We start from the raw sequence: 19,033 nt of genomic DNA, 5'->3' as shown, positions 1-19,033 counted from the left end.
GTCCCGTAGAGATGTTCACTACAGTTGTACTGTATGGCTTTGAAAGTACTGTATGTGTTACAGGGATGACTTAGCCAGCCGGAGTCTAGAGTCTGCCACCCCAGCCTCCTCACCTTCATCACCCCTACATAACGGCCTGAGTCCCGTAGAGATGTTCACTACAGTTGTACTGTATGGCTTTGAAAGTACTGTATGTGTTACAGGGATGACTTAGCCAGCCGGAGTCTAGAGCTTGCCACCCCAGACTCCTCACCTTCATCACCCCTACATAACGCCCTGAGTCCCGTGCAGAGGTTTACTACAGTTGTACTGTATGTGTTACAGGGATGACTTTGCCAGCCGGAGTCTAGAGTCTGCCACCCCAGACTCCTCACCTTCATCACCCCTACATAACGGCCTGAGTCCCGTGCAGAGGTTTACTACAGTTGTACTGTATGTGTTACAGGGATGACTTAGCCAGCTGGAGTCTAGAGCTTGCCACCCCAGACTCCTCACCTTCATCACCCCTACATAACGCCCTGAGTCCCGTGCAGAGGTTTACTACAGTTGTACTGTATGTGTTACAGGGATGACTTTGCCAGCCGGAGTCTAGAGTCTGCCACCCCAGCCTCCTCACCTTCATCACCCCTACATAACGGCCTGAGTCCTGTAGAGATGTTCGAGGAGCAAGTTGAGGAACAGGTAACTATTGTATTTCTTCGAACTAGCACTTAAGGTTAAAACAAGTACGAAAAAGTCAGCCAACTTCGCTCTATCTCGCAGCTCATAACTCTACGAAAGAACGGCATACTACCAACGCCATTTTATTATTACCTGTAGGTAGATATAGGCTATGATACTACATATACTTTATGAATTAATTTATGTGTTAATTTTACCAGATAAACCAAAAAGTATCTGAGCGATCAAGAAAAATAAAATGATGCCCTACACAAACTGTGCAAAACCTGTTAAAGAATACTCAAAAATATTTTAGAAAATTTACTTTTTCATAAATTTACAAATAAATTTGACATCTTACTATAAAATCTTCTTCATTAATAATTAGTAATAAGGTTTCTTGATATAATGTGCATGTATCCGAGGAAACCTGTGTGCTCTCTTAAAATTTGAACAAAACAAAATTTATTAGCAGCCTGAGACTGACTGTCAATTTAATAATAATGGTACGTCCATCGTCGTCGTTCCACATAGAGTAATCCTGTTTTTATTCACCTGTGATTTACTTAAAATCGTTTTCATACAGTACAGTTACCTGACAAAGTGGGTATCCTTGCACTGATTATATATGGCACCCGCACCACGCTAAGTACCGGTAGCTAACTGCTGCATTTACAGTACTTACTAATGTCACACTAATTTTTTTCCGCACTCCAATATTCCAACCAAACAACACAAAACAGTGTACGTCTTCTAATGAGTTTCATAATAAGTCTTTCATACACTTATTATTTATATGCACTTGTGTACTGGTGTACACACCAGTTGAACAAACTATTCACGCAATGTCCATGTCCATTTCAGTCCTCAGTGCGAAATTATCACGGGTTTCTAAAAAATCTCATATTTACTTACCCTCTATAATATCATTGATTATTCAGTCAATTACACTACATTTGTTAACATTCTGTATTTATCCAAACCTTCTGTTCTACACGAAGGCAGAGCCCTGCAAGTTGCAGGAAAAGCCGCTAGAAGCGCGCGTGTCGTGAATGTCGGTAACTCCCGGCTTGTGCTGCGCTCTTTAACCAATTCCACCAACTTGATGCTCAATGAGTGTCGATTGTTGTCGCCCCGCGCGTTTTGATTGTTGTTTGTATTTCCACTTTTCAGTGTTAGGTTATAGGTTTAATCGAAACTCTGTTTGTGTGTTGCGTAGCAACTAATAACTTTCACTGTTAGATTATGTGTAAGCCCATTTATAAAGGAGGCTACGCCATCACTAAAAAAGTAATTAATTCTATGAAAGTAGGTATATCTTACGTAAAGAAAAACCACAATAAATTTTAAATTCTTAGTATTAATATTAAAATAGTTTTTAGCGTTTCGTATGTAATAAACTTGTCTTATTCTAGGAGGTTTGCAGCCATTTCAACTTATTTACCTTTAGTAGTGGTAATCCATATAAACAAATATTTTCCTTCCCACTAGTAAAAATAAACGCTAGTGTGGACTCTATTTTCATAGCAAATAAAACACTTTTCATCACTTCGTCGTTCGGAGATGGAAATACCAATTCCCAAGGCCATCCAACTATACTGCACTCATCCTAGGCGTATTTTAGATTCAGACAAACTTCAAAAAGGGCAAAATATACGTTTTAGCGAATTTCCCTATTGGGAAGTAGCTAAAGTCAATGCTATTATCGTAGGTGGCATGGTAAGACCCAGGCTCGGGATCGATTTAGGCTTTTTTTCACTATGGGAACGGGGTATTACGTGGGGTTTTATGGGGTAAGAATTGGTTTTTTTCATTTTTGACCCTCAAAACACAAAATTTCCCAATTTATCTATGGACCTTATTGAGCTTAAAAAACAAATAATTTAGTATATCAAGGTGTTTTTGTACGGTTATTGGTAACGGAGAAAATTCAAAAAATTGTAAATTTAAAATTCCCATGTTATTTTTATGGAGAATATTGTAAAATGTTGTACTAGCTTTATGTTTGATCAAACTAGACAAATTTATTTATTTTATACTAAGCTATAAATAAAAAAAAAAAAAAAACAAACACTTTATTATTATTCTAGTAGCAGCAAACCTAGGTACTCGTTAAACCTAATGTTATTTAAATAGATTTAATTGAAAATCAATTCAGACAAATGAAAATTCGCTTAGTCGGCAGGTTTGCTGCGGCGAGGGAATTTAAATTTGTATTAACTTGTTAAGTATCTGTTAAACTAGCCAAAATTTGAGTTGTAACAATGAATACACAAACTATATAGTTTGTGTATTCATTGGTTGTAACTCGTTCTTTTCTATAGCAAAAGTTATATGGCGTGAGAGACTTTTAAAATAGTAAATGGTGACTCATATTTCAGTGTTATCATCCGCCATATTGTTAGGTACTGCTAGTAACCGTGTTGTATTGTGACGTTTGCTTAAAAAATATAATGAAGAGGAGGAGTCAATACCTTTTATCTAAAATTTACAGTATGGTGCCGTACCAAAACTAAGGCATTTCTAAAATTTAAAATAAATATAACTACGCAAGATAACAAGTACGTTGCGTAACATGGAGGATTACCCGGGGGAGGTGGTGTGGTGTGTGGTGACGATAGCTTATCTCGCGGTCTAGTGTTGAGGGGTTTCCGCCCCCAGTGCCTCGCCAGTAGCCAGTAGCACAGTGTCAACGGTGCGGGATGAAAGTAGTGAGGAGACTGTTACAGCGACGTCTAGGAGTCACAGGGGCGGTGTCCCCAGCCATCGTCACCACATCACTGGGTCATCGTCGTCGTCGCAGCTCTATACATCGACGCTCTACCGGCCGTCGTACGTCTCACAAAGACAGGGTGAGTAGCCTAACTACAGTAGGTCAAGTATGATGTCTAGAGGAGTCACAGGGGCAGTGTCCCCAGCCAGCGTCACCACATCACTGGGACATCGTCGACGTCGCAGCTCTATACATCGACGCACTACCGGCCGTCGTACGTCTCACTTAGACAGGGTGAGTAGCCTAACTACAGTAGGTCAAGTATGGTGTCTAGAGGAGTCACAGAGGCGGTGTCCCCAGCCAGCGTCACCACATCACTGGGACATCGTCGACGTCGCAGCTCTATACATCGACGCTCTACCGGCCGTCGTATGTCTCACAAAGACAGGGTGAGTAGCCTACCTACAGTAGGTCAAGTATGATGTCTAGAGGAGTCACAGGGGCGGTGTCCCCAGCCAGCGTCACCACATCACTGGGACATCGTCGACGTCGCAGCTCTATACATCGACGCACTACCGGCCGTCGTACGTCTCACTTAGACAGGGTGAGTAGCCTAACTACAGTAGGTCAAGTATGGTGTCTAGAGGAGTCACAGGGGCGGTGTCCCCAGCCAGCGTCACCACATCACTGGGACATCGTCGACGTCGCAGCTCTATACATCGACGCTCTACCGGCCGTCGTACGTCTCACAAAGACAGGGTGAGTAGCCTAACTACAGTAGGTCAAGTATGGTGTCTAGAAGAGTCACAGAGGCGGTGTCCCCAGCCAGCGTCACCACATCACTGGGACATCGTCGACGTCGCAGCTCTATACATCGACGCTCTACCGGCCGTCGTACGTCTCACAAAGACAGGGTGAGTAGCCTACCTACAGTAGGTCAAGTATGATGTCTAGAGGAGTCACAGGGGCAGTGTCCCCAGCCAGCGTCACCACATCACTGGGACATCGTCGACGTCGCAGCTCTATACATCGACGCACTACCGGCCGTCGTACGTCTCACTTAGACAGGGTGAGTAGCCTAACTACAGTAGGTCAAGTATGGTGTCTAGAGGAGTCACAGAGGCGGTGTCCCCAGCCAGCGTCACCACATCACTGGGACATCGTCGACGTCGCAGCTCTATACATCGACGCTCTACCGGCCGTCGTATGTCTCACAAAGACAGGGTGAGTAGCCTACCTACAGTAGGTCAAGTATGATGTCTAGAGGAGTCACAGGGGCGGTGTCCCCAGCCAGCGTCACCACATCACTGGGACATCGTCGACGTCGCAGCTCTATACATCGACGCACTACCGGCCGTCGTACGTCTCACTTAGACAGGGTGAGTAGCCTAACTACAGTAGGTCAAGTATGGTGTCTAGAGGAGTCACAGGGGCGGTGTCCCCAGCCAGCGTCACCACATCACTGGGACATCGTCGACGTCGCAGCTCTATACATCGACGCTCTACCGGCCGTCGTACGTCTCACAAAGACAGGGTGAGTAGCCTAACTACAGTAGGTCAAGTATGGTGTCTAGAAGAGTCACAGAGGCGGTGTCCCCAGCCAGCGTCACCACATCACTGGGACATCGTCGACGTCGCAGCTCTATACATCGACGCTCTACCGGCCGTCGCACGTCTCATAGAGACAGGATGAGTACCTAACTACAGTAGGTCAAGTATAGTGTCTAGAGGAGTCACAGGGGCGGTGTCCCCAGCCATCGTCACCACATCACTGGGACATCGTCGACGTCGCAGCTCTATACATCGACGCTCTACCGGCCGTCGTACGTCTCACAGAGACAGGGTGAGTAGCCTAATTACAGTAGGTCAAGTATGGTGTCTAGAGGAGTCACAGGGGCGGTGTCCCCAGCCAGCGTCACCACATCACTGGGTCATCGTCGTCGTCGCAGCTCTATACATCGACGCTCTACCGGCCGTCGCACGTCTCACAGAGACAGGGTGAGTAGCCTACCTACTGTAGGTCAAGTATGGTGTCTAGAGGAAGTCACAGGGGCGGTGTCCCCAGCCAGCGTCACCACATCACTGGGACATCGTCGACGTCGCAGCTCTATACATCGACGCTCTACCGGCCGTCGTACGTCTCACAGAGACAGGGTGAGTAGCCTAACTACAGTAGGTCAAGTATGGTGTCTAGAGGAGTCACAGGGGCGGTGTCCCCAGCCAGCGTCACCACATCACTGGGACATCGTCGACGTCGCAGCTCTATACATCGACACTCTACCGGCCGTCGCACGTCTCATAGAGACAGGATGAGTACCTAGCTACAGTAGGTCAAGTATGGTGTCTAGAGGAGTCACAGGGGCGGTGTCCCCAGCCAGCGTCACCACATCACTGGGACATCGTCGACGTCGCAGCTCTATACATCGACGCTCTACCGGCCGTCACACGTCTCACAGAGACAGGATGAGTACCTACCTACAGTAGGTCAAGTATGATGTCTAGAGGAGTCACAGGGGTGGTGTCCCCAGCCAGCGTCACCACATCACTGGGTCATCATCGACGTCGCAGCTCTATACATCGACGCTCTACCGGCCGTCGCACGTCTCATAGAGACAGGATGAGTACCTAGCTACAGTAGGTCAAGTATGGTGTCTAGAGGAGTTACAGGGGTGGTGTCCCCAGCCAGAGTCACCACATCACTGGGACATCGTCGACGTCGCAGCTCTATACATCGACGCTCTATCGGCCGTCGCACGTCTCACAGAGACAGGGTGAGTAGCCTACCTATAGTAGGTCAAGTATGGTGTCTAGAGGAGTCACAGGGGCGGTGTCCCCAGCCAGCGTCACTACATCACTGGGTCATCGTCGTCGTCGCAGCTCTATACATCGACGCTCTACCGGCCGTCGTACGTCTCACAGAGACAGGGTGAGTAGCCTAACTACAGTAGGTCAAGTATGGTGTCTAGAGGAGTCACAGGGGCGGTGTCCCCAGCCAGCGTCACTACATCACTGGGTCACCGTCGTCGTCGCAGCTCTATACATCGACGCTCTACCGGCCGTCGCACGTCTCACAAAGACAGGGTGAGTAGCCTAACTACAGTAGGTCAAGTATGATGTCTAGAGGAGTCACAGGGGCGGTGTCCCCAGCCATCGTCACCACATCACTGGGACATTGTCGACGTCGCAGCTCTATACATCGACGCTCTACCGGCCGTCGCACGTCTCATAGAGACAGGATGAGTACCTAACTACAGTAGGTCAAGTATAGTGTCTAGAGGAGTCACAGGGGCGGTGTCCCCAGCCATCGTCACCACATCACTGGGACATCGTCGACGTCGCAGCTCTATACATCGACGCTCTACCGGCCGTCGTACGTCTCACAGAGACAGGGTGAGTAGCCTAACTACAGTAGGTCAAGTATGGTGTCTAGAGGAGTCACAGGGGCGGTGTCCCCAGCCAGCGTCACCACATCACTGGGTCATCGTCGTCGTCGCAGCTCTATACATCGACGCTCTACCGGCCGTCGCACGTCTCACAGAGACAGGGTGAGTAGCCTACCTACTGTAGGTCAAGTATGATGTCTAGAGGAGTCACAGGGGCGGTGTCCCCAGCCAGCGTCACCACATCACTGGGACATCGTCGACGTCGCAGCTCTATACATCGACGCTCTACCGGCCGTCGCACGTCTCATAGAGACAGGATGAGTACCTAGCTACAGTAGGTCAAGTATGGTGTCTAGAGGAGTCACAGGGGCGGTGTCCCCAGCCAGCGTCACCACATCACTGGGACATCGTCGACGTCGCAGCTCTATACATCGACGCTCTACCGGCCGTCACACGTCTCACAGAGACAGGATGAGTACCTACCTACAGTAGGTCAAGTATGGTGTCTAGAGGAGTCACAGGGGTGGTGTCCCCAGCCAGCGTCACCACATCACTGGGACATCGTCGACGTCGCAGCTCTATACATCGACGCTTTACCGGCCGTCACACGTCTCACAGAGACAGGGTGAGTAGCCTACAGGAGGAGGAGAGTATGATGTCTAGAGGAGTCACAGGGGCGGTGTCCCCAGCCAGCGTCACCACATCACTGGGTCATCGTCGTCGTCGCAGCTCTATACATCGACGCTCTACCGGCCGTCGTACGTCTCACAGAGACAGGGTGAGTAGCCTATCTATAGTAGGTCAAGTAGGATGTCTAGAGGAGTCACAGGGGCGGTGTCCCCAGCCAGCGTCACCACATCACTGGGACATCGTCGACGTCGCAGCTCTATACATCGACGCTTTACCGGCCGTCACACGTCTCACAGAGACAGGGTGAGTAGCCTACAGGAGGAGGAGAGTATGATGTCTAGAGGAGTCACAGGGGCGGTGTCCCCAGCCAGCGTCACCACATCACTGGGTCATCGTCGTCGTCGCAGCTCTATACATCGACGCTCTATCGGCCGTCGTACGTCTCACAGAGACAGGGTGAGTAGCCTACCTACAGTAGGTCAAGTATGATGTCTAGAGGAGTCACAGGGGCGGTGTCCCCAGCCAGCGTCACCACATCACTGGGACATCGTCGACGTCGCAGCTCTATACATCGACGCTCTACCGGCCGTCGTACGTCTCACAGAGACAGGGTGAGTAGCCTACCTACAGTAGGTCAAATATGATGTCTAGAGGAGTCACAGTGGCGGTGTCCCCAGCCATCGTTACCACATCACTGGGTCATCGTCGACGTCGCAGCTCTATACATCGACGCTCTACCGGCCGTCACACGTCTCACAGAGATAGGGTGAGTAGCCTAACTACAGTAGGTCAAGTATGGTGTCTAGAGGAGTCACAGGGGCGGTGTCCCCAGCCAGCGTCACCACATCACTGGGTCATCGTCGACGTCGCAGCTCTATACATCGACGATCTACCGGCCGTCACACGTCTCACAGAGACAGGGTGAGTAGCCTACAGGAGGAGGAGAGTATGATGTCTAGAGGAGTCACAGGGCGTCTGCCTACAGTAAGTTTGGAATTGTCCATGAGCCACAGAGGCGGCAACTCTAGCCAACGTCACCTCGTCCTAGGGAGGTACAGGTGACTGCCTACAGTAAGTTTGGAATTGTCCAAGAGCCACAGAGGCGGCAACTCTAGCCAACGTCATCACGTCCTAGGGAGGTACAGGTGACTGCCTACAGTAAGTTTGGAATTGTCCAAGAGCCACAGAGCCGGCAACTTTAGCCAACGTCATCACGTCCTATGGAGGTACAGGTGACTGCCTACAGTAAGTTTGGAATTGTCCAAGAGCCACAGAGGCGGCAACTCTAGCCAACGTCATCACGTCCTATGGAGGTACAGGTGACTGCCTACAGTAAGTTTGGAATTGTCCAAGAGCCACAGAGGCGGCAACTTTAGCCAACGTCATCACGTCCTAGGGAGGTACAGGTGACTGCCTACAGTAAGTTTGGAATTGTCCAAGAGCCACAGAGCCGGCAACTTTAGCCAACGTCATCACGTCCTATGGAGGTACAGGTGACTGCCTACAGTAAGTTTGGAATTGTCCAAGAGCCACAGAGGCGGCAACTCTAGCCAACGTCATCACGTCCTAGGGAGGTACAGGTGACTGCCTACAGTAAGTTTGGAATTGTCCAAGAGCCACAGAGGCGGCAACTCTAGCCAACGTCATCACGTCCTATGGAGGTACAGGTGACTGCCTACAGTAAGTTTGGAATTGTCCAAGAGCCACAGAGGCGGCAACTCTAGCCAACGTCATCACGTCCTAGGGAGGTACAGGTGACTGCCTACAGTAAGTTTGGAATTGTCCAAGAGCCACAGAGGCGGCAACTCTAGCCAACGTCATCACGTCCTAGGGAGGTACAGGTGACTGCCTACAGTAAGTTTGGAATTGTCCAAGAGCCACAGAGGCGGCAACTCTAGCCAACGTCATCACGTCCTAGGGAGGTACAGGTGACTGCCTACAGTAAGTTTGGAATTGTCCAAGAGCCACAGAGGCGGCAACTTTAGCCAACGTCATCACGTCCTAGGGAGGTACAGGTGACTGCCTACAGTAAGTTTGGAATTGTCCAAGAGCCACAGAGGCGGCAACTCTAGTCAACGTCATCACGTCCTAGGGAGGTACAGGTGACTGCCTACAGTAAGTTTGGAATTGTCCAAGAGCCACAGAGGCGGCAACTCTAGTCAACGTCATCACGCCCTAGGGAGGTACAGGTGACTGCCTACAGTAAGTTTGGAATTGTCCAAGAGCCACAGAGGCGGCAACTCTAGTCAACGTCATCACGTCCTATGGAGGTACAGGTGACTGCCTACAGTAAGTTTGGAACTGTCCAAGAGCGACAGAGGCGGCAAATCTAGCCAACGTCACTACGTCCTATGTGGAGACAAGGCGACTGCCTACAGTAGCCTATGGCATCGTCAAACCGTAAAAAGAGCCACAGAGGCGGCGCGGCACTGACTAATTTTGGCATCTTTCAAACATCACAATAACATTTTGTTATCCATCGCCAACGACCAGTCCAATCATTCATCAGTTACGTTTATATTTACGTGATACTAATGTTACTTCCACAGCTCAATAACCAACACCTCTAGTTTGTACCCTGTACAGTAGTACCGGTTGGCGTTGGCTGGTTGTCCGGTCTTGTCACGGTAGAGTTAGCGAGTGTCGAGTGTGGGAGTGTTCTCAACTATTGTGGTAAAGCTACAACCACTTGACTTGTTGTGTTACCGTCCAGGCCTCATATTATGTAACCTATTAATTATTGTACAATATTAGACTTATTTGACCCATTTAATGCAGCGTTTCACATGTGTAAAATTAAAATATCTTTTACGAACATTTATTTTTATGTTCATCTCGCTCAACATTATATAATATGTATATATTATAATCCAATTAATTTTGATCATGATGCAAGTCCTATATTAATCATCACTACAATGAAAGTATATGTTTGTATTTTTTACTGAAATAACTAAGGCTCATAAACAAGACTAAATATGACAAAGCAGCCGAAGACATCAGAGGAAGCTTCACACCATTAATATGTTCCACGAAAGGAGTCCCCCACAAAGAATATGAAGCGTTTCAGAGGAGAACAAGCCCTGGCTGTAAAATGGAGAAAACCATACTCCCAAATTATCGGATGGTTGAGGATCCAAAGCCAGCTTTCCATCATTCGAGCAGTTTCGCTTAGGCTACGGGGAACTAGACGTAAAATTAGAAGCATTCAATTTGAAGATGGTGTCGCAATTCCCCCATTGCTCTATTAAACTTTCATTTTTTTTATACATCCCAAGTAGCTAATATTTTAAAATTAAAATCTTTTCTATGTAAAGACTAAATCGATAAGACCTTTTTGCTCTATAATTCTAAAATGTAACAATTGTTACTAGAGTGTGTCTCTGTAGTGTTTATTGTATAAACTGTGTAGAGTTTAGCGTGGCGTGGTGACTCTGTAGTGCTTATTGTATAAACTGTGTAGTGTTTAGCGTGGTGACTCTGTAGTGCCTATTGTACAGTATAAACTGTGTAGAGTTTAGCGTGGTGACTCTGTAGTGCTTATTGTACAGTATAAACTGTGTAGTGTTTAGCGTGGTGACTCTGTAGTGCTTATTGTATAAACTGTGTAGTGTTTAGCGTGGTGCATTGTAGTGCTTATTGTATAAACTGTGTAGTGTTTAGCGTGGTGACTCTGTAGTGCCTATTGTACAGTATAAACTGTGTAGTGTTTAGCGTGGTGACTCTGTAGCGCTTATTGTATAAACTGTGTAGTGTTTAGCGTGGTGACATTGTAGTGCTTAATGTATTAACTGTGTAGTGTTTAGCGTGGTGACTCTGGAGTGTTTAGCGTGGTGACATTGTAGTACTTATTGTATAAACTGTGTAGTGTTTAGCGTGGTGACTCTGTAGTGCTTATTGTATAAACTGTGTAGTGTTTAGCGTGGTGACTCTGTAGTGCCTATTGTACAGTATAAACTGTGTAGTGTTTATCGTGGTGACTCTGTAGTGTTTAGCGTGGTGACTCTGTACCTAGTGTTTAGACTTTATACTCTTTTGTTTTTTACGTGTATACTGTATGGAATCTGTATACACAGATTGAAGACTGTCTAGTGTTTAGTGATTCTACTCCGTAGTGTTTTAGTGTTTAGATTGTGTAGTGTGTATTGCACGTGGGAATGCCGATTGCCTTGAACCAGTGGCAGTGCTGCTGGCTGCTGGCGGAGGTGTGGTCGTGGTTGTGGTGCCTCAACCACACATCACATTGCCCTCGCCATCGCCCAACTACTGTATTCTGGTAGTGCCTGTTGAAGAATAATCCAAAACCTTTTACTGGCATCGTATGTTCTACAATAACTGGATGTCGAGCCCTATATAAGTTCAGATGACATGTTAAAAATATTTTAAAACTCCTCAAGACTACAGCCAAGAGAACACTCATGTAGGGGGCTCAGGGGGAACCATGCGTATATGTACTAACAATTTTACTGCACAAATTATTATGTACCTTCAAACGCTGTTTCACGTAAGTAGGCCTAAGTGTCATTTACAAACGGTTGCATTGCCAGAAGAATAGTTGGAAACAGTTCTACATTAATTTACGTTGAGGACATTTTTAATCAAACACAATCATTTAGAAAATAGAGTGATTAAGCCTAGTGTTGTACCTAAATAATGATGAAGATTTTCTGTAGTTCTCAATGTCATTCAATACTCATGAGATACATGCTATTGAAATCAACATCATCAGGTGATAAGTTGCGTTTCTCGACACCTGTCTATATTTTCCACGGGTATTTGAATACTTGTACTGTATACGTTAGCAGATCCCTCCTCCGCTGTAGGGAGAGGCCGCGGTGCGTGAAGTGTGAGTAGAGGGACGTAATTAGACATGCGGCAGTCTGTCTCACGCGGCGCGGCGCGGCGTGGGCCCACGGTGACAGTGACCATGGGGCTGCTGGAACACGTCATACGTCGGACAACCTCCACCACCATCAACAACAACAACAACAACAACGATGCACAGGTGAAACTATACTTACCATACTGTAGACTGTAGAGTCAGCAGCGCGCGCGATATACGGGTATGACCATCAGTGGTTTGGTTATCAGGATAATTATTATTATTATCAATTGAGATGTGTATTTTAACCCAAATATGAGTGACGAATGAGTATAGAATGAAGCTAGATGGCTTGCTGTGTAGCTTTGTAGCTTGTAGGCTACTGACTAAGATTAACTATTTCATTAGTAAAGACCATTTATTGAAAGTCCAATAAACAGGACAGCTGGGTCCAGTTTCGAACCATCAAAAGCTAACACGGGAGAGCACTATAACCACTGAGGGGTTCCTAGCTAATGTCGTAAAGATATTAGAAAAATTACATTTGTCAATAATTTTCAATTGTTTGCGTAATTCTCTTATGACCCTCGTAAAGTGGAATTCTATAAAAACCGGGAGTTCTACACGACGACGTCAAACAAAGTTGTATTGTATAAATTTAAACCTGTCAAACATTATTCAGGGCTGACGAGGGGGTTTTCGAGAGTGAATACCCAATGCATGCGGTTAGGTTGGGGAGTTGTAGTGTGGGCCCTGGACTAGGCATCATTGCGATTGCAGCCTAGACTAGACATAGCTACAGCGCGGGCCGACGAGGGGTTTTAATTGTCGAGTGTTCCCACGACATTCATTGCCATTCAAGGTTACCAACGCTTTGTCTGTCTGGCGAGTATTCTTGCTCACATCCCTTGCTGCGGGTAACCTTTGAGCGGAGCGAAGCTCTCACTACACTCCGGTTTTTGTTTTACAAATACTCCTCCTGAACGGCTGAAGCGATCTGCACGAAATTTAGCACAATCATAGAACCAACCATGGGAATGTATAGATCTGAAATGGTACAAATTGTACCACAGGGCTTTTTCCTACGTGAATTTAAACTTTTGGAAATTTAACATGGGCCTTATGGCATGGTTGGTTGCTGTAACATTATTTGCGAAATAACAATAAACAGGTAAACAAGAGTCGCAACATAAAAATGTTAGTCAACGAATCATCTAAATGCACATTACAAATACCGTACAGAGAAAATGGAAGAACAATCAATTAGATTAATGATTAATGTCATTGAGCACAATTTACTACACAATGAATAACAAATAATTATGGTCGCCGGAATAAGGTTGATGCACCATTGAATTTAAATCATCTAAATATCCATTCCATTTGAACCAAATATAGACCTACCATTGAGTTTGGACTGCAAGTAGGCTTTCCATTTATGTGAACTAGACGTACAATTCAATAATGAGACTTTGAATAGGTGTGAACCAAAGATACCACTGAGTTTAGATACTGCAAGTAGACTTTCCATTTATGTGAACTACACGTACCATTGACTTTGGATACTGCAAATAGTCACTCCGTAAATGGAATCAAATGAACCATTTCTTTGGATCCTGCAAGCAGTGCAAGCATAAAATTTATTTACGTGAACCAAATGTACCATTGAGTATACTGCAAGTAAACAATTCGTTTACGTGAACCAGACGTATCATTGAATTTAATTTGAATAACTGTAAATAGGCATATTATTTATGTGAACCAAATGGGCCATTGACTTTGGATATTGCAAGTAGATTTCCCATTTATGTATGCATGTGTACTATTGATTTAGGATACTGCAAGTAGACAATTCATTTACGTGAACCAAATGTACTATTAAGTTTGGATACTGCCAATAAACAATTCGATTACGGGAACCAGACGTGCCATTCACTTTAGAACCCGTAAATATATATTCCATATAAGTGAACCAGGTGTAAAATAGGCATTTTATTTATGTGAACCAAATATATATCGTTGACTTTGGACACTGCAAGTAGACATTTAATTTATGAGAACCAGATTAAACATAGACTTTGGTTCCTGCAAGTAAACAATTCATTTATGTGAATCAAATATACCATTGACATTGGATACTGCAAGTATATATTTCATTTACGAGAAACAAATGTAGCATTGACTTTAGAAAAGTATTTGATTAATACGCTAGCTCCGCTCAATATTGCAAGCAGACAACTGCATTGTACACCTAGTATATTTTTTGTTCCTTGAGCCACAGAAAACGTACTACTATAGCCCACTATAACATACTACTATAACTGTGGTTATAGTAGTATGTTTTCTGTGCTTGAGCTGTGTTACAGGTGGAATGTTTTGTAAACAACAGTGTAGAGACTGGAGAGAGGCAGTGGGCTGTGAGCAGTTTAACTTCAACTTTTAATGTCTCTCTGTGCTCTAGTCTAATTTATGTGAAAAACCGATATGATATCGGCTTTACACATAAATTGGATATGACGTAGCACTAAATCGTTTGAAATCTCCATGAATTTGATTGGTGTAATACTATTTCTGTAATATTTTTCTTATTTGTAGCACATTGCAAGAATACATAATATGCTATGCATATGTTCTTATATTACTTTTCACTGACGCATGAAAAATTGGGAAATACGTCGCTACGTAACATTTGTTTACAATGTTATTTGCATTACTGTCAGAATTTGTCTTTATGCAGATTTAAATATAAAAAAAAAACTATCAGAACCCGTCGTAGCTTTGCTCACGTATATAATCTCTCAAAGTTAGTTAATCTTTATCGATGTCCATAGTGTGGTAATGTTCATTGTGATAATCATTGTAATGTTTGACCCAATCAGCTGAGATAATTGCATGGAGTGTTTGTTTTTATGTTTGTTGTTTTATGTTTTTTGTTGCGTCGTGTATCTAAGATTGTTTGCGTTCCAACCATCGACATTCCAACACACGCAGTGAGAGCAGCGCATATTCGTGTAATACAATCCATAGATACAGTATACTTATTCTTGCATTACAAGATTAGCTTCTGTACTTTGTTTGTTCTTGACTTTCAAATGCTACAGTGCAAAATTTGTTTAGTCGCATTGGAGATTTTATAGCGATTGTAGGTACAAGATGACATCATATGCCGGTTTCCGGAACTAGCCTCCCTATTATGCCCAGCACATCTCATATATCTGACAACTCGTGTCTGATGATGCAGCGCATTATACATAAGGAAAATACAAACAATATCTTTAATAGATAGATGAATCTACTAATTTACAATTTACGGCATGAAGGGTGTAGCCTATTTAAAATCCATTTTCATAAACTGTTTTGTCCTATGTTTACAATCCGACTTTGTTTAAACATTCGAGTGAATAAGTAGCTGTTCACATTAAAATTTGCATTTAATCTGTTGTAAAGACATCATTGCAGGTCGGCATCACTGAAATCAACAACTCTAAATAATCAAAGGATAAAGTGCTCTAAAACAAATATCCTTTTCACCACACTACGATGTTTTAGCCGTTTTATAAACGTTTATGGGAGGCCGAAAGCTACGTAGTTTATTGATATCTATGCTATATGTCATCGTCATTTGTAAACCGAACAGGTTTTTACATCCCCTAGAAAATCGGCTGCCCGCTTCCTTGCATATTACACATTCAGTATCCTTGTAACACAATCAGTATCCATAGCATTGCAATACAGTATAATTGATTTATTGTCACCGCTACCTAGCAAATACTTATTATTATTTTTGCTGATTCCCCAAAATATTTCTTCACATAACCTTAAAGTTATGGTTGTGTTGACTAATAGTGTGCATTGTTATTGTGGTGAATAGTGGTAATAGGGAATAGTAAGGTGAAAAATAGCGTTTGTACCACGGACCTATATGGTTATGAAGATCTTGATCGTTTTAAGTTCTCGACTTCGTCTCGAACTATCTCGAGCCGGCAAAACCTCATTTTCGGCCCTAGGTACGAAATCTACTATTTTAGTCACTCCACTAGATCGAGATCATAAGCTTAACAATGACACCTCAATTATAATATTCTGTGAACAATCGTAGGACGTTTGATAATGGCATGTAAGGCATACGTCCGACGACGACGACATCTTTGACACACTGTACTGATTATTACGCGCCTATTCTTAGGCAACAAGTTTTCCACTAGTTGCTCTAAATTAGTGAGGAGCAACATTTAGTTGTCAACTTTTAGTTGTAAACTTTTGATTGTCAACTTTTGTTTGTCAACTTTGGTGTAAACGCGGCTTAATGTAACAGGTCAGGGTCAGAGCAAACCCTTCAGTTCTGTGTAGACTGGCAAAATCTCATTTACAAACGTAAACAAAAGTTTGAAAATTCAAATGACTCGGTGCAGTTGCGCGGGGCTGGAGCAGGGATGCTGCCATCTTGCCCCCCCCCCTGAACAGGTGGTTAGACCGAGGCAAGGCTCCGAGAACCTGTTTACCTGGGTGACGTCATCGCCGGGCGTGTCTCATTCGAAAACTGTTCAAAACACGTTTTCTACCGACTTTCTTTCAAGTGAAAACCTCATCTCAAAGGTCAGTTTTGATTTTGCCGTTGCATCGCATGGCAGTGTCCTGGTGTCCTAGCGCTAGCGCATAGCGCCTTCGTGCCAACTACTGCTAAGCGAGTTTCTACAGAACTATTCGTCGCGCCACAGTTGGCAACCATGTCTGCAGCTCGAGAAAGTCACTGACAGCGGCAGTGCGCCGTCGTTGTGATCAGTCGAGATTTCTTCACTCGCCAGTCGCCATATTACCAATAAATACCAAGCATGGAGACCAATGTTTGTTTACCCAGTGGTGTTGTCCTGTTTGTGAGCCGAAGGAAAGTGGTGTTATGTGCAGTGCCTATATTTTGTGCGGAGTTTAGTTTATGATGTTTTAGTCAAGTGAAGTGCTCTCTGTTTCTATTTAGTGCCATTCAGTTTTATATTTTGTTATAAACACTGTTATGGTGATATAGTTCTGGAGGATTTAAAAATGGATAGAGATCATCAACTCACCGACCTTGGAGCTGCTGATCAGGTAAATCGAGATTACACCCATTGGTTAAAAAAAATAAATAACGCCACACATCCCTCTCTGAATTTTACTTCACTTTGCTAACTTAGTACAAACATTAAATTTTTTTCAACATGCATATATCTTTTCCTTTACAACTTTACTTATAGTGTTAACAACAACGATTGATACTTTTTTTTGTTTACTTTATTAGCAATTCAATGAAACATTTATAATTCTAGTCAAACATTTAATTTAAACATAACTTAATAACTTTAAATGATTGTACAGTACTATCGAACTACGAGTTTTTTTTACAGTTGCTTCTTCAACGATAATGTTTGCATGTGAATGATGTTGATATCCTTGCATCTAGAATTTAACGGTTAAACAATGAGAATACGTTGAGTTGAAAACAACATTTAGGATAATTATGGCTAAAATTAAACTCAGCATGTTGTATTAGGTAGTTTCTTTAATAGAATCATTCTGTATACCTATCTGTTGGTTATTGATATTTATAATTTCTACGTCACAGCACATTGACATACTGCAACCCTGTGTTGTACAGTAGGGTATATTATTTAAAAGTGATAATTTAATTAGAGAACGGAGCCAGATCCATTTTGGAATATTTTACTTATTCCTCGAAGGTGCCAATAACCCTTGTGAACCTTTGTCTGCCTAACGTTCTCGTATGGTGGGTGAGAACAGTGTTATAAAGCTGTTTATTTGCCTCTATTGTCTCTCCTGGCCCTCGTCTGTTCGTCTTCTCCCCTCGCATGGCATGGGCATGACACACGTGAGCTGATCCGTTGCATTCTTGGAATGTTTACGTCTGTCCATCCAACAAGGCCTAGCCCAGTTTCAATGTTCATTTCCACTGTCAACGTATGCATGCATATGAGCAACACAGCTAACGTGATAATAACACACATTCTCACGACGGGCGACGCAGTTGGCACCAAGCTGGAAGTTGATAATCATTTTGTACTAATAGAAAAAAGCTCTGCAGTTGGTATGAGTTAATTGTGTCATTTCCGTTGCGCCGATAGTGCTGGCAAAAAGCAATGCTCTGTCTGACAGGGGCTCGCTAACCTTGGTCGGTTATAGACTACCGGGCGACTACCGACTGAGTCTCCCCACCCCGACCCCACTATCGGCACTATCTAGTCTTCGGGAGTTCGGCGTGTCGTTGTCAGTCTATGCCTATGCCATTTTTTAGGGAGAGGCGGGAAAATGTGCTTGCGCCCATCCACAGGTGGTCAGCCTGTAGTCATGCTTGTGTTACCATTTCAGTTCATTGGGGGGTCTAGTGTACCCCCGTGCGCGTAGTAGTGTCTCAGTTTGATTATCATAATTAGTATTAATAACTCTATAATTTCTAATTTTGATAGTATTAACTAAGTTTGTCAAAACACTTAGTAGGCCTATCTGTAAACCAATTGGATGGAAATGTCCAACCATAGAGTCCACTGATCTAGCCTCCCAGTAAAAAGGTGCGGTGCACCATCTGCTTTGGTAAATAGACGCCAAAAACCTTAAAAAACAAATGTGCCAAAGACAAATGTGAAATATGTAAAGTGTGTTTAAAAATGACTTCTAAACCAACCCACTGGACGAGGATTTAAAGAAAACACACATTATACCAAAGCAAGTTGTTTCTTAAATATTTTTGTTTAGTTTTTCCTACAAACCGGGAAATATATTACTGTACCGTAATTCATTAAATATTTACTGCTTCCATAGTTTTTTTACATGAAT

The 19,033-nt window shown here is 44.1% G+C and overlaps 1 protein-coding gene across 8 annotated transcripts in view; it reads left to right on the top strand.

The window, feature by feature from the left end:
- The first annotated feature begins 570 nt into the window (after positions 1-570).
- The window catches only part of LOC128983637 (tight junction protein ZO-1-like), a 153,955-nt gene continuing 135,492 nt past the window's right edge, over positions 571-19,033 (top strand). For 4 of the 8 annotated variants that reach the window (XM_054403006.1, XM_054403002.1, XM_054403004.1 and 1 more), the window contains exon 1: positions 16,816-17,293. In XM_054403006.1, the coding sequence (XP_054258981.1) occupies positions 17,249-17,293 (45 nt within the window). In that variant the 5' untranslated portion in view covers positions 16,816-17,248. Of the gene's footprint in view, positions 682-16,810; positions 17,294-19,033 lie in introns of those variants that run through there. The other 4 variants (XM_054403005.1, XM_054403001.1, XM_054403003.1 and 1 more) reach the window with 3 other exon arrangements.

The sequence above is a fragment of the Macrosteles quadrilineatus genome, unplaced genomic scaffold (assembly GCF_028750875.1).
Source record: "Macrosteles quadrilineatus isolate MER2022 unplaced genomic scaffold, UCM_ALF_1.0 Scaffold_1__1_contigs__length_201487025, whole genome shotgun sequence".
Lineage (NCBI taxonomy): Eukaryota > Metazoa > Arthropoda > Insecta > Hemiptera > Cicadellidae > Macrosteles > Macrosteles quadrilineatus.
This window is presented reverse-complemented; position numbering and strand designations above follow the sequence as displayed.